General features: G+C 44.6%; 1 protein-coding gene across 2 annotated transcripts in view; it reads right to left on the reverse strand.

Moving 5' to 3' along the window:
- Positions 1 to 18,387, reverse strand: part of agap1 (ArfGAP with GTPase domain, ankyrin repeat and PH domain 1) — a 143,846-nt gene that overhangs the window by 15,238 nt on the left and 110,221 nt on the right. For both annotated transcript variants that reach the window (XM_073495520.1, XM_073495519.1), the window contains exons 14-16: positions 9,606 to 9,760; positions 8,766 to 8,856; positions 8,218 to 8,440 (exon numbers count right to left, since the gene is read on the reverse strand). In XM_073495520.1, coding sequence (XP_073351621.1) covers positions 8,218 to 8,440; positions 8,766 to 8,856; positions 9,606 to 9,760 — 469 coding nt within the window. The remainder of the gene's footprint in view (positions 1 to 8,217; positions 8,441 to 8,765; positions 8,857 to 9,605; positions 9,761 to 18,387) is intronic.

Genomic DNA, 18,387 nt, shown 5'->3' on the forward strand with positions numbered 1-18,387 from the left:
ATAATGAAGTGGTATTATTAGGTCGTTTCTATCAGTAGAAATGAGATCTATACTTTAGATCTGTGAACATGGTGACATAACTAAAAGAAGTTAACGGGTCAAGAAATACGAGCCTTCAGACTTTAAATAAACCTCCAGATTAGACAAATATCAGCTGTAAACATCAACCACAGTTTAAAAGCATCGTTTCCCTGAATCATGAAGACTCGACCTCCAATATGAAGTCGTTAAATCTAGATAACCGTGAGATCCACAGATCCCAGCTATTACATTTGTGAGTGACAGGAACAAATTAGACCCAAGTCGTCCTAAAAATGTATTGGAATTTATATTTATTTATTAAAATTATAACTGACTTTGATTTCAGAAGTCTTTTGTTATGTTGAAGATACTCAGGCTTAACAATACACTTCTCATTCTTGGTAAAACAAGTCGTTCACCTCGTAGCGTATATAAAAGATGAGATGGAATAGAAATGTATTTTTACTCCTCCTGGTTTTCATTGTGAATTTAAATCACTTGTTGGATGATCGATCGGTATGATTTGCCTTTTAAATACTAACACCAGGGTAAAGTTTAATTCATTTCGTCCTCATTCAACCTGAAAAACTTCCCCAAACAAAATGTGTTGTTGTCAGTAAAATATGATCTGAGTATTTGTGGCGTTAGTTGGATAAATTATGGATAGAAATACAAAAAAGGCACCTTATGGAGGCTAAATGTGACCCAGTGTGCACACATGACTGACTGTAATTAATACCGATGAACCTCCTGCATCACTATCTGTTACTAACGACATTTCCCCCTCTGATGTGGCATGTGTCCGTCTCAAATCACACCAGTCCAATCTGTGTTATGATCACAGAATCACAAGGGGTGTGTGTGTGTGTGTGTGAGAGAGACTGATATGAGTTTGGGTTTTATGGGGTGCGATGATGGCTGCCCCCTCCTTCCCCCACCATTGCCTCTGACCCTGGGGGGCAATTATCTTGTGATGTGGGCCCCTTGCCCGCCTCCTTTCCCCCGGTCGCCCCATCTGGTCCCCTGAGCCCAATCCGGCTGCCGTGTCGGGGCTGCCGCCGCACCTGCACCCCGGCCCAGATTAAAAGCCGCCGGTCTAATTTTAAATCTGTTAGCGCTGGCCTTTTCTTAGGGGGGAACAAGACTAATCTGTTCCCATAAAGGGCCCTTATTTTTCCCCTCTCCTGGCTCCCAGCGCCGACAGACCTGCTGCTGAATTATTACTGGCCAAGCATTCGTCATGTGGGGCCCGCTGTTAAGTGTGTGGTGGCGAGGCGGCGGCGGCGCTGCGATTCGTAGCCCTGCACGCTCATCCTTTAGCTGCCCTGATTCCTGCTCATTTGTCTGCTGTCTAATTAAGGCGTAGTGCCCTGCTAGCAGCATCTCTCTACCTCCTCCTATTGTTCACGCTGATCATTGAAGATCCCTGTGAAGGTCGTCAACTCTGCAGCGAGTTTTCAGTGACAACACGAGACTCAAACTGAAGCCTGACAGTCAAACTGAATCGTCTTTTCATCATATGTTCATTATTCAGTCTCACATTGTGTTCATTTCTGATTGAGGAGAGGGCTTAACTTGGCTTTAAGCATCAGTAGTGACAGACGAATACATCCGGTTGACGCCATTTTGGATAGTTCGCCATGTCAATTAAAGGTCCAACTTGTAAAATGGCCGATTGTCGTCCAATACTGATGCTTTGGGTTGGTTGGTCGGGCCGGCCACAAACCCCAAGCATCAATATTTGACGGGTTGGGAATAAGACTCAACAATCCAGCATCTTACAAATTGGGACTTTTAGTTGACATGGCAAACTATTCAAAATGGCGTCCACAGGATTACAGAAATATATCGATTTAAGAGTCTCTGATTGTGCTCAGGGAAACAGCCATCTATAATAACAACGACAGACGTAAATGATGATTGAGATGTGACAGAGGCCAAAAGCTGATTTAAATTGTTTTCTGTGAACTTACTTGGTTGACATGTCAGAGTCAAAGCTGTGAATTATCGACGTCTGGAAAGAAATCGTTGCAATCGTGTAACTCGTGTTTAGGAAAATGTATATATTTTAATTTTATATCACGTTTCATGTCTTTCAGGCGTGATTATAATAAAGCCTTGTTCCCATTCCTTTAAGGATCATTCTCACTGATGATGAAAATATTTGTCACACTGCAGTTCCTAAACTTTTCCATGTTCTCTGTCTGCTGTTGGGAAGGACTTGATAGTTTTCGGTTCATGATCTCCACCCCAGCAGAGAAACAATGAACAAACACAGCTGCGTGTGTGTGTACACAAACCGGCCAGGATGCTGACCCTCCACGACAGACTGCCAAAGGTCAGGCGTTGGCATGAGGAGAGGGTGGGAGTCCGAGGACACAGGAGGCCCAGGGGATGGAGGCACATGACCGCCAACCACCTCCTCAGTCCGGTGGCCAGGAGGCCGGATTAGCAGCGCTGTCACTTGCTGTCTGCTCAGGCCTGCTAACACGTTGCGTCAAACACAGGCTGAGCAGGCCTTGGGTGCTGGTGTTGAAGCGCCACTCGACAGATAATTAAAACAATGAGCTGCGGCGCCAAGAACTAAAGACCGAGGGTGCTGCAGCAGAGCTGGACGAGCCAGCGAGCCCCTGTGGGTGCTCCACGATGGGCAGCGCGCCCAAACTTAGCAGCCCCTTCAGCGGTGGCATCAGCTGGGGCGCGGCACCGGGCGACCATGCCAGCTGAGGTGATGACGGCTGACCGCAGGCAGCCAGAGGTTAATGGGAACGTTTAGAGGATGGCTGAGTCTTTTTGTGGTTTAGACCAGGAAGAAAAAACACTTCTAACAGGATCCCTCTGGCACAGCAGAGCTGGCAAGGTTGGTGTTCATCCACACTATAACCACACTCCCTGCTCCCGCTGTCCCCTGTCGTCACCACTGCGAGGGACACTTGTCAACAAGTATCTGCCTTCATAATGAAGCATTGTGGTGCTGAGCAGGCGTGGCAAGACGTTGTGTTCGCAGCAATGAGCTGCAGCCCTAAAACGATTAGCAGCGACAGTATCCCCTCCTCAGCCTCAGCGACACTCGCTGATGTTAATGAGACCTGGACCGGCCGTCGCTGTGGGCAGACGTACGGGGGAGGAGGATGAACGGGGGACTGAAACGAGAGGGAAAGGGGAAGATAAAGAGATGATGACAACAGTTGGAGATGGCGGGGCTCGGCCCTGTCACATATCTCATTGGACGGGGGCGGCGCCGTGGAGGCGAGGTGCGATCTCTCCGAACATAATTCCTCCCTCCGGTCCGACCGGGAAGTCGACAGGGGAGGGGAGGAGGGTGGAGGAGAGAAAGAAATGGAGGTGTTTAATACTGACGGCCATACTAATGCACCTCCCTACACCTCCTCTTCCTGACTCTATCCATCCATCCTCCTCGCAGTCTGGCCATCTTTTCTTTTTCTTCTGAATTTCTGCTCCTCTCCCTGTTTTCTATCATCTCTTCCTCCTCCTCCTTTTCTTGCTTTCTTCACACCTTCCTCTTCCGTTTACCTTCTCTCCATCTTCTTCCTATCCATCCCTTTCTCCCACTTTTCCTCCCTCCTCCTCTTTCTCCCTGCCTCCATCCATCCCTCTCTCCACCCCCCCTCCCAAACCTCCAAACAGGATCTAATTGGGAGGCGGAGTGGGGGGCCAGACCTTGACAGACAGGAGGTCAGTGTAATTGCTGCTGGCCATATTTAACATTAAGATAATCAGGCCATTAATTACCCTTTGGATCATTAAATCAGCCACTTGCAAAATGAAATTTCGGCCTCTATTACTCACTTGAGAGACCACGAGGGGAAGGCATTTTTTCATCCATCAGCCTCCCCCTCTAAACCTCCCCTCTCTCCCGTTCCTGCCGCCTGGACAAAGCCTCCGCCGGCCTTTTCCTACAACTCAACCTCCTTCTTCTTCTGCCTCTTTAACGCAGGTTTCTGTCAACGCTCTTTTCAGGCTCTTGGATGTAGACGAGTTGTGTCATGTTAGTGATTTACGCCTTTAGATTATCGGTGCGAATCAGGGCTTCGTTTGTATATTTAACACTTTATATGACTCTGGAATGGCAACAGCTGCGCATGAAGATGGTAGCTCCTCCAAAGTTTGTTATATATGTTGTCTTTTTTCAATGTGAAAATCAGAGTCTCCACCACATCTCAAATTAAACTGTTGTACTTGACGAGCAGACCGTGTTCAGAGCTGACAGAGCGCAGGTCTACAGCTGGACGGACGAGGTGGACTCTATGTTTATATCATCGATGTTTGATGCTCAAACCTAATTAATGTGGATAGACAGTGTTTATCTGAACATTTGATGTGAACATGCCGACCACATTTTCATCGCCATCATATTCCTGACAGATTCAAAAGATGTACTTCGTGTTTATATATATTTGTATATAAATACCTGTATATATTTTAGTAATTTGTGTATCATGAGGGAGTTTATGAACTTCAATTTTGCTATGCAACCCTGTGTTGTGTAATGATTAATTACCTTGTACCTTAAAGTGATACAACGGAAAAAAACATACATGTACTTTAAAAACGTCTCCACAGAAATGTAGACCTGCTGTTTAGTTACAACAATCTTGAATGCGTGTTGACAGTTTGTTAATAAAACACCTGATTGTCTGTTGGTGAGTAAACGTCAGCAGTTCCACGTATCTAAATGTATTTAAGCATCATATGTTCTGGTGCTTGCTGACGTCTCGCAGGTTGATTTGTAATTTAAGAGGAGCGGTGAGTGAATGTAACCTCGGCGCCACAGCTTCTACATATCATTTCATCATTTCATAGACCGTCAGTGGCACTCCATAAAGCTGTCATAAAACCTCCACGCCTTCCTCTCAGGATGCTCGGATAGATGAAAGATAAAGACAGATGAAGACGAAGAGGAGGGAGAGAACAGGAAGTTATGTTTCCTTTCAAATTTAAAATGTGTGTAATCAATGTTTTACCTTCATGTGAATATATTAGGAGGATGTGATAAGATTATTTTATCACCAGAGCAGTAGACATTTCAAACGGTACACGTCTTCGTTTTGTTCTGTGTTTCATTTTCACACTAGAAGGCAGCACTGGACTCTGATATAAAGATGTTGATCGTCGGCATTTTTCAGCTTCGTCACAAAAAGTTTCTGAAACTTCTTTTGAGTTAAGATTATTTTTCCACTGAATCTTTGTTGTCTGACTTTTGACTAAAGACAAAACTAACTGGCCGCTCTTTTTAAATGACTCTGATAATTCACAAAACAAGATGTGGAGAAACAACTTAATGGTTGTGGAAATGGAACCACAACTTTTCTCCAACGGAGAACCCTTTTTTTCCTGGAAGAACCTTTAATGAAGGTTCCACGTGGAACCCTTTCAGAGGGTTCTACCGAGAAGCCAGCACAAGGCTCACACACCTAGAACCATCAGTGAAGGTTCCACTCAGGACCACTTCAGATGTTCTACAGAGAACCTTTCTATAGTGCACATAATGGTTCCAACCAGAACTCTCTCTCTTGGTTCTATCCACAACCCTTTCCTCCTTCTTAAGGAGGTAACAGGAAGCCACTGAGGTGATGCTCTGGAGAACCCTTTGATATTCCAAAGGTTTCATCAAGAACCCACTGAGGGGACTCTACTGAGAACCCTTTTATACCTGAGGGGTTTAATCAAGAACCCATTTGTATTGCAAGGGTTTCATCAAGAACCCACCCAGGGGGATCTATGGAGAACCTTTTTTATAGTGCAAGGGTCCCATCAAGAACCTCAGTAGAACCTCAGCCCTTTAGGAAGAACCATTTTGGAGTCCTTACTTCTAAGAGTGTCCCGACCACAGTAGAAGAAGCAGCTTCTGTAACATTAAGGTGAATCCAGAAAAAAAAGGTGCTTCCATCACTTTTCATTACATCTTTTCTTTTATCGACCACAATAACGTATAAAGACGCATTTATAATATTTCAGTGTTTTTTTAAAACATCTGGTGTTTGGATAAAAAATAAATAAAGTCTGAGATGGAGGGAGGTAAAGAAAGAAAAAAGAAATGTAGAGATGTCTGGAGAAAAGCATGAAGAGAAGAAGACAGAGGTAGAGAGCGAAGGAGAGAAATGATGGAAGAAACAGAGAGGAGGGATTTATGGAGGTGAAACGACAAACAGCGAGCCACTTAAGGAATGGACTGATAAATACTATCGACAGGGGGGAGACGGGGGAGAGAGGGGGAGAGATGGAGCTGCAGCGGAGCGTTGCGGGTTAATTGAGATAATATTGACCTCCTTCTCTAATCTCTTCAGGGGGAAACATGCTTCAGATTCATAAATAAATAGGAACATGAGCAACAATAAAAGCATTAGTGCTCTGACGGAGGAGGGCTAATGGCACGTCAATACTCAAAGATCGCTCGCAGTGTGCGTGCGTGTGTGTGTGTGTGTGTGTGTGTGTGTGTGTGTGTGTGTGTGTGTGTGTGTGTGTTCAGCACCAGTGTGGACGGGTGTGTTCTTTGTATTTATACTGTAACATGTTTCCTTTATTGCAGAGCGACTGCAGCTAAACACTTTGACTGCATGTGTTACTGTTAGAAATCCAACAAAGAAACAAAATGCACTTTAAACGCACAAAATCAGGACGTCATTGCAACATTTTTTTTTGTTTTGATCACTGTTTGGTTCGGTTAGACAACTAAATACTAAAACTTAGACTTTGATTCGACTCAAGAAATGACTGTGGTGTCTCCTTACAATCACGACAAACATCCTTGAAAATCACACGTCCAAATAAAAAATACGAAAGTGTGTAGAGCTCATACTGTGTTTTAGTTGTGTGCATGTTGTGACTCATTTCACTACTTTTACTGTCTAGATGTAGTATTTTTAGAAGTGGTGAAGTACTTTTACTTCTTCTTGTGAGTCCTCTTCCATCACTGGTGTGCACATGAGGTATTCATCGTTGTATTTGTTCACATGTATTTATTGTGTTTCGTTGGGTTAGGATGTGTATTAGCATATCTGTACACACTGTTTGTCAGTGTGTGTGTGTGTGTGTGTGTGTGTTGGGGGGGTCATGTGGGGAGTAATTATAAGGTGCTTCTGTTGACTAATGAGCGTCGGGGGGGTGAGTGCAGGGGGGAGGACGGGGAAGTCGATCTTTATGCGGTTGGCAGTCAGCTCTAATTTGTTATGATGGCTGCTGGCTTCCCAAAGCTGCAACGGCCGATAATTACACACCACACACACACACACACACACACACACACACACACACACACACACACACACACACACACACACACACACACACACACACACACACACACACACTCAGAAGTGCAGGTACACACTGATCAACACTAACGTCACGCTAAAGTTCACCGATTTGTTACTATCCCCTGTAGTCCACGAACACACACACACACACACACACACACACACACACACACACACACACACACACACACACACACACACACACACACACACACACACACACACGTTTGTAGGCAGTTCTGTCAATATCCAACACATCCTGTATGAACCCTGGTGAGTCTCAAACACTGAAACACTGCCCCCTGTCTGCAGCTGTCAGCACTCACAGACACAGAGGCCAGTGCTGGAATGTAACTGAGTACATTTACTCAAGTACAGTACCCTGTACCCCAGAGATACTTCATTGAGTGCCACTTCCTGCTTGTCCTCCACCACATCTCAGTTGGAAATACTGTACTGCAGCTAACGATTACATTCATAATTTTCTTGATTAATCGATCGGTTGTTTGGTCTCTAAAACATTCATTTACCATCAGAAAAGACAAAGAAAAGCAGGAAGTCCTCACATTTTGAGTGTTTTTCCTTAAAAATTTGCTAAAACCGATGAATCGATAACCTGAATGGTTGCCATATTCTCGGATCAACTTCTTCCAGCACAACATTTATCCCACAGTTTACATTTTTACACGTAAAACATGTAGAAAACAAAAAATATATTATTTTTAAGCTGCAATTTCATTGGCGGAAAATTAATCGAGAGCTACTTTGATCATCGTCAAACGTAATGGAACAGCTCGTGCCACATATCCTCGTTTGTGTTCAACACATCGCTTGTTTTATTCCCCGGAATAAAACCTCCAGTGATCAGGGGAAAGTAACACCACTGCTGCTGTGACGAAAGCCATCAACAGTTTCCTACCTGCTGGCGTCTGGTCCAGGTTTGAGATGTCCCTGCGTGTTGGCCTCCCACACGCTGTTGGCGAGCTCGTTGCCGATGGCCGTCATCACCCTGATGAGCTCCAGCGGCCACTCGTCCAGGTCCAGAGACCGAACCCTGGACAGGTGGGTGCCCAGGTTCCTGTGGATGCCCGAACACTCGATGCAGATCAGGGCCCCGAGGTTCAGACTCGCCCAGTCCGGGTCTGGAAGAGCAGAATTAAACAACTTACTTTAATCACGTATCATCTTACGTAGACTAAGCTGAGAATTTTCGGTAAATGTTGACCCTGTTTTTAACCAAAAAACAGCTGATTCATCAATGTTTTAGTCATTTTTTTGGAAAAATTCTGCAGCACCGAGACAAAAACAACATTAACAGTACAAAGTCTTCATCCTGCAGTCAACACGAGCATTATAGTTCCCAAAATCTGGCAAACGGTTTAAACGAAGTAATATACCCAACTATCACATCATGTATCTGGAGAACAACCTTCACATCTCCTTCACATTGACGGTGTTTGTACTCACTCTGCGTTTCACAGTCGGCACAGCGACCGTTTCCTCGAATACTTCTGATGGTCTGCAGAGCCATGGCCTCCGTCTGGCTCGTCAGACGAGACTGAAACAAAGAAAACAATGAAGACAAAATCAGAAAATAATAAGACTTAAAAAGACTACAAGACTGATCATTTATCTGATGAGTTGAAGGTTAGTCGTGGCCCCAAGATGTCGATCAAGTAACCGATGAATCAGATAATCAGGTATTGAAACTTTTAGGCTCCAAACCACGACGACAGTCAGGACTTTGGTCATTTTGCAGATTGTTTAAGCCCAAATTCTTACAGTTCTTTCAGCCCAAAGTGTGTACAGATGTGAGTCTAGCCGACGTCACCAGTGTTTGAGACTAAACCCTCCGATGTCGGGAAATGAAGGAATAACACAGCAAACAAATGGAAAGGGGGAGGGAGGGGAGGACGGTGTTTTGGGTGAGACGAGGCGGGGGGCAATAAAAGTCTGAGAGCCTGAGGCGTCAACACAGCGGGCCTCGACTGAGAGCCGAGCTGTTCGCTGCATGTGCAGGTGGAAAATGGCAACGCTGAGGCTGAAGCTGAGCTCCAGTAATTACTGTTTGTAATTATGTGAATCAAAGTGTGTTTGTGTGTGAGAGCAGGTAAGTGAGAGTAACACAAAGGTCCTATTTCTACTGCTGTTTAAGTTTACTGCTTTAATTTCACTGTGATAAACCGCCTTTAAAATGCCCAAAATATTTTCTGATCAGCAGACCTCTCCTCAAAAAACTGACTGGTGCTTTAGATGTTTCAGGACTAACCACAAGAAACTTAAGATTCAAAGAGGTTAGAGTGTCACCTTGTTCTTGCTGCTCTCGCAGGACTGCAGGCTGGCCAGGATCTGGCTCTCGATGACCTGCACCCAGGCGTCTCGCTCCTCGTACGAAGTGGCCTCGAAATGCCACGTCTGTCCCGTCAGTGACACGATGGTGAACTCAAAGTTCTCCTCTTGTTCTGTTGGAGAGAAAACAGAAAGATTCAGGACAGGAACATCCAACAAGAAAACTTGTTGAACTACATTCAGCAACGTTTCACCTCGGCCATGTGGTTTTTTATTCAGGGAGAGAAGTGGAGGTCAGTGTGTTGCTCAAGGACGCTTCTTGTAAAACAAAGAATGGAATTAAATACTGCTGTTGGTTTATAAAATACTGACTATTTCTCCTTTACAGAAACCGGTCTCCACCACAACATCCAGGAACATCTTTACAGAGACCTGTCTCCACCACAACATCCAGGAACATCTTCACAGAGACCTGTCTCCACCTCAACATCCAGGAACATCTTTACAGAGACCTGTCTCCACCTCAACATCCAGGAACATCTTTACAGAGACCTGTCTCCGCCACAACATCCAGGAACATCTTTACAGAGACCTGTCTCCACCTCAACATCCAGGAACATCTTTACAGAGACCTGTCTCCACCACAACATCCAGAAACATCTTTACAGAGACCTGTCTCCACCACAACATCCAGAAACATCTTTTCAGAGACCTGTCTCCACCTCAACATCCTGGATCAAGCTGTTGCACTCGACAGGTGTGTTCAGAGCCAAAAGAGTGCAGATAATGTGAAGATGCCGATCATATCATCACCACCTCGTTGCCACTGTTTGTATTTATATAGTTATATCTCTACTGACTGACGGGCACCTGTTCTCCTGAACCGATCATGGGTGACCTGGATGACCCCGCCCCCTGAAGCCAGGATGTCACCTAAATTACGTCCTGCCCTCAGCTCTGCTGACATGTCAGTGGGAGAGGTCAGTCATTACAATCAGGGCTGGAGGGGGGACATATGGATGTATTATCCAGAACCCCCTCAGAGGTTAATGGGGCAATCAGGAGTCAATTAGAGGGAGAGTAGGACTGGAGATGCGAAGCAAGACCCTCGACTTCTTTAAAAACAGTCTTACAACATCTGGAAATGTGTCTGTGTCTGTGTCTGCATAGTGACACAGTAAAGGTAGAGAGAGTAGAGTATGTGTATATACGTATATATATTTAAATCAGCAAATCCAGATCCGTTCAGATCATCAATGTGACTGGACAAAAGTTCTGTTGAGAGTTGGAGCTGATGAAGACTGTAAGATGTGGTTGGAAGCTCCAAATTGGATCTTTGAGTTGGGATTATTAGCTCAAGCTACTCCCAGTGTCAAGAATGAACTTCAATGCTCAAGATTTACTTTCTTTTAGAGTAAACCATCAACTTCTTTGAGTTTTAAATGGCTTTTTTCGACACCTTTTCCTCCAACATCGACCTGAGGTTCGATGGATGTTAGCGAGTGTTTGTGAACAACTTGAGCACATTTGGAAACCGTTACAGATCACAGAAAGGATGGGAAGTGGAGGTGAAGCGGGGGCAGGGCTGAGAGCTCGTATCATCACCACAGCAGATCAGACAACAACCAGCTTCTGTTTACAATTAGCCCCAGTGAGGAGGTAAAGATGAGGGGGGACACGGGGGTAATCACTTAATCAAAGGACGGCCTCCAGCACAGCAGGATCCCTCAGTCTGCTGGTATGACCCTCAACAAAAGCATGTGAAGAGGTTGTTTTATGAATGCAGAAGGAGATGAAGCATCATTTATCCACGACATACATACACCCCAAACGGTCCGGGCGACGGCAGATCTCAGCGTGGAGGTCGGTAATCATTCATGACACTTTGAGGCGAGCGTTTCTGGAAGCAGCAGTTTCATGACGTGTGCCGGGAGTGAAGCAGTGAAAAGATGAGAGGTTTAATCAGTCGGAGAGCGGTCACGGCCGGCCCGCGAGGGAACGACCATTTGCTCTTCCTCAACTCCAGTCATTTGGCTAATTGGGAGCGTCTCAGAGCACCGGAGCTGAAGTTCCCCTCTGGCTTCGCTCTGGATAATCAATGGCCTTGTCCGAGGAGGGGAAGGACGGAAGGTAAGGATGGAAGGGAGAGCCCCGAGGCCAAACGACCGGCTGAGAAACCCTTCCACTTCCAGGATAAAGAGATTGAAAACACCTTTGCTGACCAAAGTTTCCTTTGCTGAAGATAGCGCTGGATCATTTTCATCTCAGAGCTGCTTCAGGCGAATGATGGGCTGAGTCTGATTAGTTGATGTTAATTAAAACTACTGTTTACAGGGGCTGGTTAACGGCTCAAGGTTAAACCAGATTTTTGGAGTGAATCGGCAGCTGAATGCATCGTCCAAGAAAAGTATGAGAGAAAACGGGTCAAGAACTAAATAAAAATTATTCTTTGAAAATCAAACTCTGCTGGAATGAATTAAAAGGAAACATGGACGTTTAACTTCAGACATCTATGTCAAGGAAAGTTCACCTAAAAATAAAAGATTCAGTCATCTCCTCCCTCCATGTTGATGGAAAGTCAGGTGAAGTCTCGTAGTCCACAAAACATTTCTGGAGCTTCACAGTAAAACAGAGTTGCAGCATTTTGCTAAACAACTGAAGCAGCTGGAGATTTGACTAAAACCAAATACATACTCATTAACTCCATTAAAACTTTGCCGAATCAGCTGTTAGCACTTCCTGTTTGCAGTGTGCTCATGGATGTTCAGACAACTATCACTGGATTACTGTGATACTGAAGGAAACTTAAAAACGTGACTTTTCTAAGGCAAGTTCTGCAGCATTAAAGAGGTCTTGTTGAGGATTTCTAGGTGGATTTCTAGACCAGTATGTGAAATAGACATCTGATGTTTTTTTGTTTTCTGCAGCTCCTTCAGTTCTCACTTTTAAACCAAAACCTGATGTTGATTATTTCCTCAACACTAAACAACACAGCAAACATACACAACTCACACTAAAAACTCAGCAATCCTGCAGCAAAACCCAAAACAAAACCCCCCAAACGACCGGTCTCCTGATCAGAGTATGAAGGGTAAGGGGTTTGACACGAGCCAGAAATGAAACCTCTGTATATTTAAATGTGTCTAATGAAGGGCAAACTGTACATAATGCAGAATGATAATTTTCCGGAGTGTATTTGGAGGCTCCTGGGTCTTCGTTCTGAACGACAGCCCACCCATCAAGCTCTGGTTGAGCCCTGCAGGGTCAAGAGCAAGAATCCCATCATAATTAAATTCCCATGATTCTCTGTTTTCAGCAGGAGGAGGAGGAGGTTTGGCTGCTTGACAATTATGGAAACCAACAATCCAGAAAGGCCCTGCCTCTCCGCAGTGTAAATTAAATGCTGTTTCTGGATTTAAATGCTGCACGCTGACCCAGCGCACCACAGCAGCTAATGAATGAAATGAGGGGGGCAACTGGAGAACCACTCCCACAGCCCGCTTTTACTCTGAAAATCCACAGCTGAGCCTGTCTGTACAGGAAAATGCACCCACAAAACATGACATTTATAGCTGCACCAGTCCATAACAATGGGAATGGAGTCGAGGTGAAGAACCTAATGAGGATTAACGCCCATTAACACCAAATACTGAGCTTAAAGAGAGAATATTGGACTCAAACACAACTCCAGTGGGATGGTCTTGTTGTTTGAAGCCTGTTCAGACCTGAAATAACATTTATCTGAACTGACTTCTTCCCCCATCTATATGCAAATAAACACATATATGACTCGAACGAATGGACACGATGTTTTTTACACAAAAAAAGAAATAACTTAATGTAGAACATTAAGGCCCAAATAAGTCAGAATCAGTCAGAGACAGAGTTTCACACAGTTTATAAAGTGTCTCCAACTCAACAACTCACTAAACTGACACATTTGTTAAGGGAGTCTGGGGACAAAGAAGTCGCCTATACTGGTTACTGTTTAGTGTCTCTGTAAAATGTGACATGTTTAGATCAATAAAATGTTTCTTCTTTCATAAATTGAGTGTAAATGGTGAAATCAGTGTAAACAGTGTTCAAACAGCTGCTAAATGTTGGCAGGTCAGACTTTAGCACTTTAGACACAGAAGCAGACAGGCTGGTGCAGCCATGCTGCCACAAACTGACACTTTCTACAAGGAAACACACAACTTACTGTTTTCATTTAATGCTGAATTTACAAGAAGGAGACAATGATTCAGAATCTGTCAGAGACACAGTTTCACTACGTTTGTTAAGTTTCTCCTCATGAAACAACTCTTAAAATCAGATGATTTGTAAAGGGAGTCTGGTGATGTTGTGGTTACTGGTCCAATGAACCAGACCTTTGAGTTCACAAACATCTGCAGCAGGTTGAGAGAGTCCCAACATGTGTTCGTGCTCTCCGAGTCCTTCCTGCTCTGCCTCTCCTCGGTGTTGGTGTTCACGACTAAACGTATGCATGAGAGTACAAACACACACAAACACTCAGATGGCGAGTCACCCGCGCCGTATTGGTAATTACTGCCACCGCTCTCGGCTACTGTGGGCGACATTCACACAGAGAGAGGTGGCGCCGAGGCAATTTGTGAACTCTGACACCGGTAACCTTTAACAGCAGAAACAGAACAAACCAAATATACAGCATTTACAAGACGCAGCGAGGGGGGGGGGCAGGACATGCATACAAGCCTATCATCCGGGGTGTGAGGTGTCGAGTCGACCCAGCGGGGGGTGTGTGTGTGTGTGTGTGTGTGTGTATGTGACAAGCAGGACGGTAGGTGCAATGAGAGGGGAGGCGTGAGGGAGACAAAAGGGGGCCTCGGGAAACACAAATTAAAAGCCTTAAATGTCACCGCACACAGTATTGCTTTGCGACACAGGTCATTACTCCCCATATTATTCGCAGCCTTTTACAACATTAATAACCTGGAAAATATTGCAGCCGATTGTTCCGAAGTCGCTGTGGAGAAAAAACAGGAGTCTATTTTCTGAACAAGTACGAGGAAGCAGCCGTGACGTCGAGCAGATTCAAGACTGAGTGGAGATGATTTAACCCGTTTGGACTCGATCATGCAGACAACACTTAAGATCACATGAGATATTTTTACACCAAAAGCAGGTGGAGTTTGGCTTCAAGCGTTAGGTTACATCACAGCATCGATCACAGCGTCCGACACCACCTGTACGCATGCTTCCAGGGTGCATCGTCCTCGCTGCAGGGCGGCTGTGTTTGTTTGGCTGTATCCTCACAGGTGACGAGGGCGGGGGAGGGAGGGACGCCATGACAGACGGGTCAGGTGACTCAGGCAGGGGGAAGAAATGTGGACGTTTTTCTGCACCAAACAAGTGAACCAGACACAAACTGACAGCCCAGAGTAAGCGCTGATTTAGGATTTGCAGGTCAAAAGAAGTCGAGGATAAAAATGGGCAAAACACGGCGTTTTTCAGGGGTTAGGGTTGTGAAGCAGGTCCTCGCTACAGCTGAAATATTGTCTCTGAAACAGAGGTGCTAAGTGGGAGCGGCCATTTTGGATGCTCCCGGTTTTTGCAGTAAAGGTCTAATACGTTTTTCTGAAAGACGATGTTTGTAACTAAACAGCTGCATTGGAAAATATTTGTTAAGTCAAAGGTAAAAGCTTGTGTGTGTAAAAATCTGCAGCTTATATCAATTTACTTTTAATTTGCGGGTAAAAAGCTAAAGGTAAGCAGCTGTTCACATCTGGCAGCATCACGTGTCTTCTGCGCTCGATATTCAAACCAACACGTTCATCACCTGAGGAAACCAACAGGTTTTTACGCAGAGTGAGATCTTACTGTAAAACATCTGCCAAATTCACCAGGAGGCCCAAATAAGTAAGAATTAGTCAGAGACAGCGTTTCACAAAGTTTATAAAGTGTCTCCAACTCGACAACTCACTAAATTGAGACATTTTTTAAGGGAGTCTGGTGACTTTCTCAAATCAGTGATTCACAACAAGTCTGTCCTCTGAACCCGCCAAAGTAAAGGCATGTCAGCATGTGACTTCTTGTCACGGGTTGTTTATGCTTCCTCTTTATATTTTCAAATTAGTATACTTGTGATAAGATCAGTCTATATGTGATGGTTCCTCCTGAAAATGTTATCTGAAGGTATTTGGAGACCTGACCCAACCCACATGTTGCCCATCTGAACCTGAATGTCTCGACATCTTTTGACACTTCAAACCGCTGCTTACTGGGTTGAGCACATTTCTTCAGGACAGGGTGCTCCATCGGGTCAGGGTGGGGTCGATGGTGGTCCACCTGTCTGTCACAGGTCCACCACAGCAGGTGGTTTTGTTTTTTACCTTCTGAGTAGAGCAGACTGTTGGTGTAAATGCTGCGGAGGCTACCAACACGATTAAGTTTCCACGCTTTACGTTTGGCTGCGTCCCCCGACGGCAGGAAGAAAAGAAGAAGAGAAGGACGGACACGGCAGAGGAATGAGACGACATGTAGAAGAAGAAACAGAGAGGGGAAGAGAGAGACAGGCGTCAAAAACAGCAGCGGTGAGGAGGGATTGGTCCATCAGAGAGGGGGAGTGGCTTGGTGTGGAGAGTGGGAGGGGCCAAAGAGCACGATGAAGGGATGAAAGTTTGCAACATAACAAACGAGAGCAGAACTTCTTAAACCTTCATCTTCTTCCACCAAAACACAAACTAACAACTTACTGGACCCTCAAAAACATTTAAACCCTTTACGCTTCTTCAAAGAACAATATATCATCACATTTTAATCCCCATCGTCCTCACACACACTTTATTAATCGATGATTGACACCAGAAACTCTCAAATAAAAGCTTGTTTGTAAATAAGAGCCTCGTCTCAAATAAAAGGCCTGCACGAACGATGAAGGCAGATCCCCCAGATATACACGATTACTCCATGAAGAACGCCCTGTTGGGCTCTGATCACACTGAGACTCGTCACTAAAGTCGCGGTTGCTTCAAAAATGCATCGAAAGAAGGATTGTGAACAAATGTAATTCGTGGCAAAAGAGGTGATTTATTTTTGACGAGACAACGGGACATTTTTCAGCCGTGTTTGTGGAGACAAAACCAGGAATTTTAAACCAAAAATGTATCTTTTCCAAACCCTCACCAAGTGGTTTTAGTGTCTGAACCTAACCAGAACATAAGCGCACAACTGCCGCGGCATAAAAGTGGAAATCGAACCTAAAGTTGGCACAACATCCGTTTAATTGCCAACATTAATTCTGGAGACTGGACAGGAAACATCGGTGGAGGAAGTGTTGAGCTTTGTTGACGGAGGCTTAACAGTGATGGAATAAATTGCAAAGTAGGAGAAACTGTAAATTTAAGAAGATTAGTGATTGATTGATTAGAAAATGAGGTCGTCAGTGTTTTGGATTTTGGATTTTGGACTGCTGGTCAAACAAAACTGACATTCAAAGAGTCGACCTGCTGGCGAGTGTGACGGACGTTTTTTTAATATAATCTCTCAAACTGAAACGAACAGAAGCAAAATGAAGCGAGAACACACAAACTTCACATCAACATGGATTTCTGCATCTTGATTTAAAGGCTTCGCTGCAGCTTTGATTCTCTGAAGGTGGCTGAGCTGCGAGCTGCGTGACCTCTGACCTCTGCTCCGTCTTAAACAGCAAAGCCTCGGTAATATTTACTCCCCCGGGGCTACTGTGAGCATTTGCAGAGGAAGAAATACAGCGAGAGGAGAAGCCGACACTTTAAATGTTACTCTGCTTGTTTCCCTCGTCGCCCCTCCTTCGTCGGCAGGAGGCGAGGCGAGTGTTCAGAGAGGGTTTGTCCATTTTTAAATGAGTCAAATACACTGAAGCTGCTGAGCGCTGTGGGGGCCGATCTCAAGAACATTATCATCTAAAAATGAATCAGTCGCTTTAGAAAAGGTCACAGGTTGGATCCCAGAGAGTGTGAGGAGGGAAAACTGAAGCTGCAGCCTGCTCACAGACCGCAAAGCATTAATATCTTCAACCAACAATAATGGTTCATGTAATATTTTGTATCTCGCCAGAATAACTCTGTTTATGAGGCGCTAAAACGCAGGACAGCTGTGAAGTTATAAATATTTGATATTTTGACAAAACCTCTATTGATTTTGAAAAAGGGGGAGCAGAGACGTAGAGAGATTATAAAACCTCAATATGTGCAGCTAATTTTTAATTATTCGACTCTCTGAATATTCTGAAATGTAAACGTGACAAAATGAATCACAAGACTGGAATCATGTGATGTAAAATCAGTATGTGAGGATCATGTGTTTCTTCGTTTCCTTCCAGCAGAAACACCAGCGGAGGTCCAGAAACTTACACTTTAAAATAAATCTAATTAATCAGCAATATTTCATTTATTTTCTTTAAATGTTTCATAGCTAAAACTAAAACGGTTCAGAAAACTGATGCATCAGAGGGAATAAAACTATATAAGTAATAAATCAACTAATCAACTCTTGAAACCCTCCTGACGTCAGGTATCCACCGGACCACCTGGACTCCGCTCCACAGTGGTCCTCTTTGTTTCCACCTGTTTGACCCCCGCTGACCCAGATTGACCTGTGACGGCGAGCGGCGTCCATCTTCCTGATTAACGCCGATTAACTTTAAAGGAATTCATGTTCACAATGAAGCAGTCAGAGGCGACGAGCTGCAGGTGCACGATGAGCTGACTGACACACACACACACACACACACACACACACTCTTTCAGCTCCACCTGTTGTGAGTTTCTTGGTCGAGGAATCAAAGCGTTCGCAAACA

This window comes from Pagrus major, chromosome 24, assembly GCF_040436345.1.
Source record: "Pagrus major chromosome 24, Pma_NU_1.0".
Classification (NCBI taxonomy): Eukaryota; Metazoa; Chordata; class Actinopteri; order Spariformes; family Sparidae; genus Pagrus; species Pagrus major.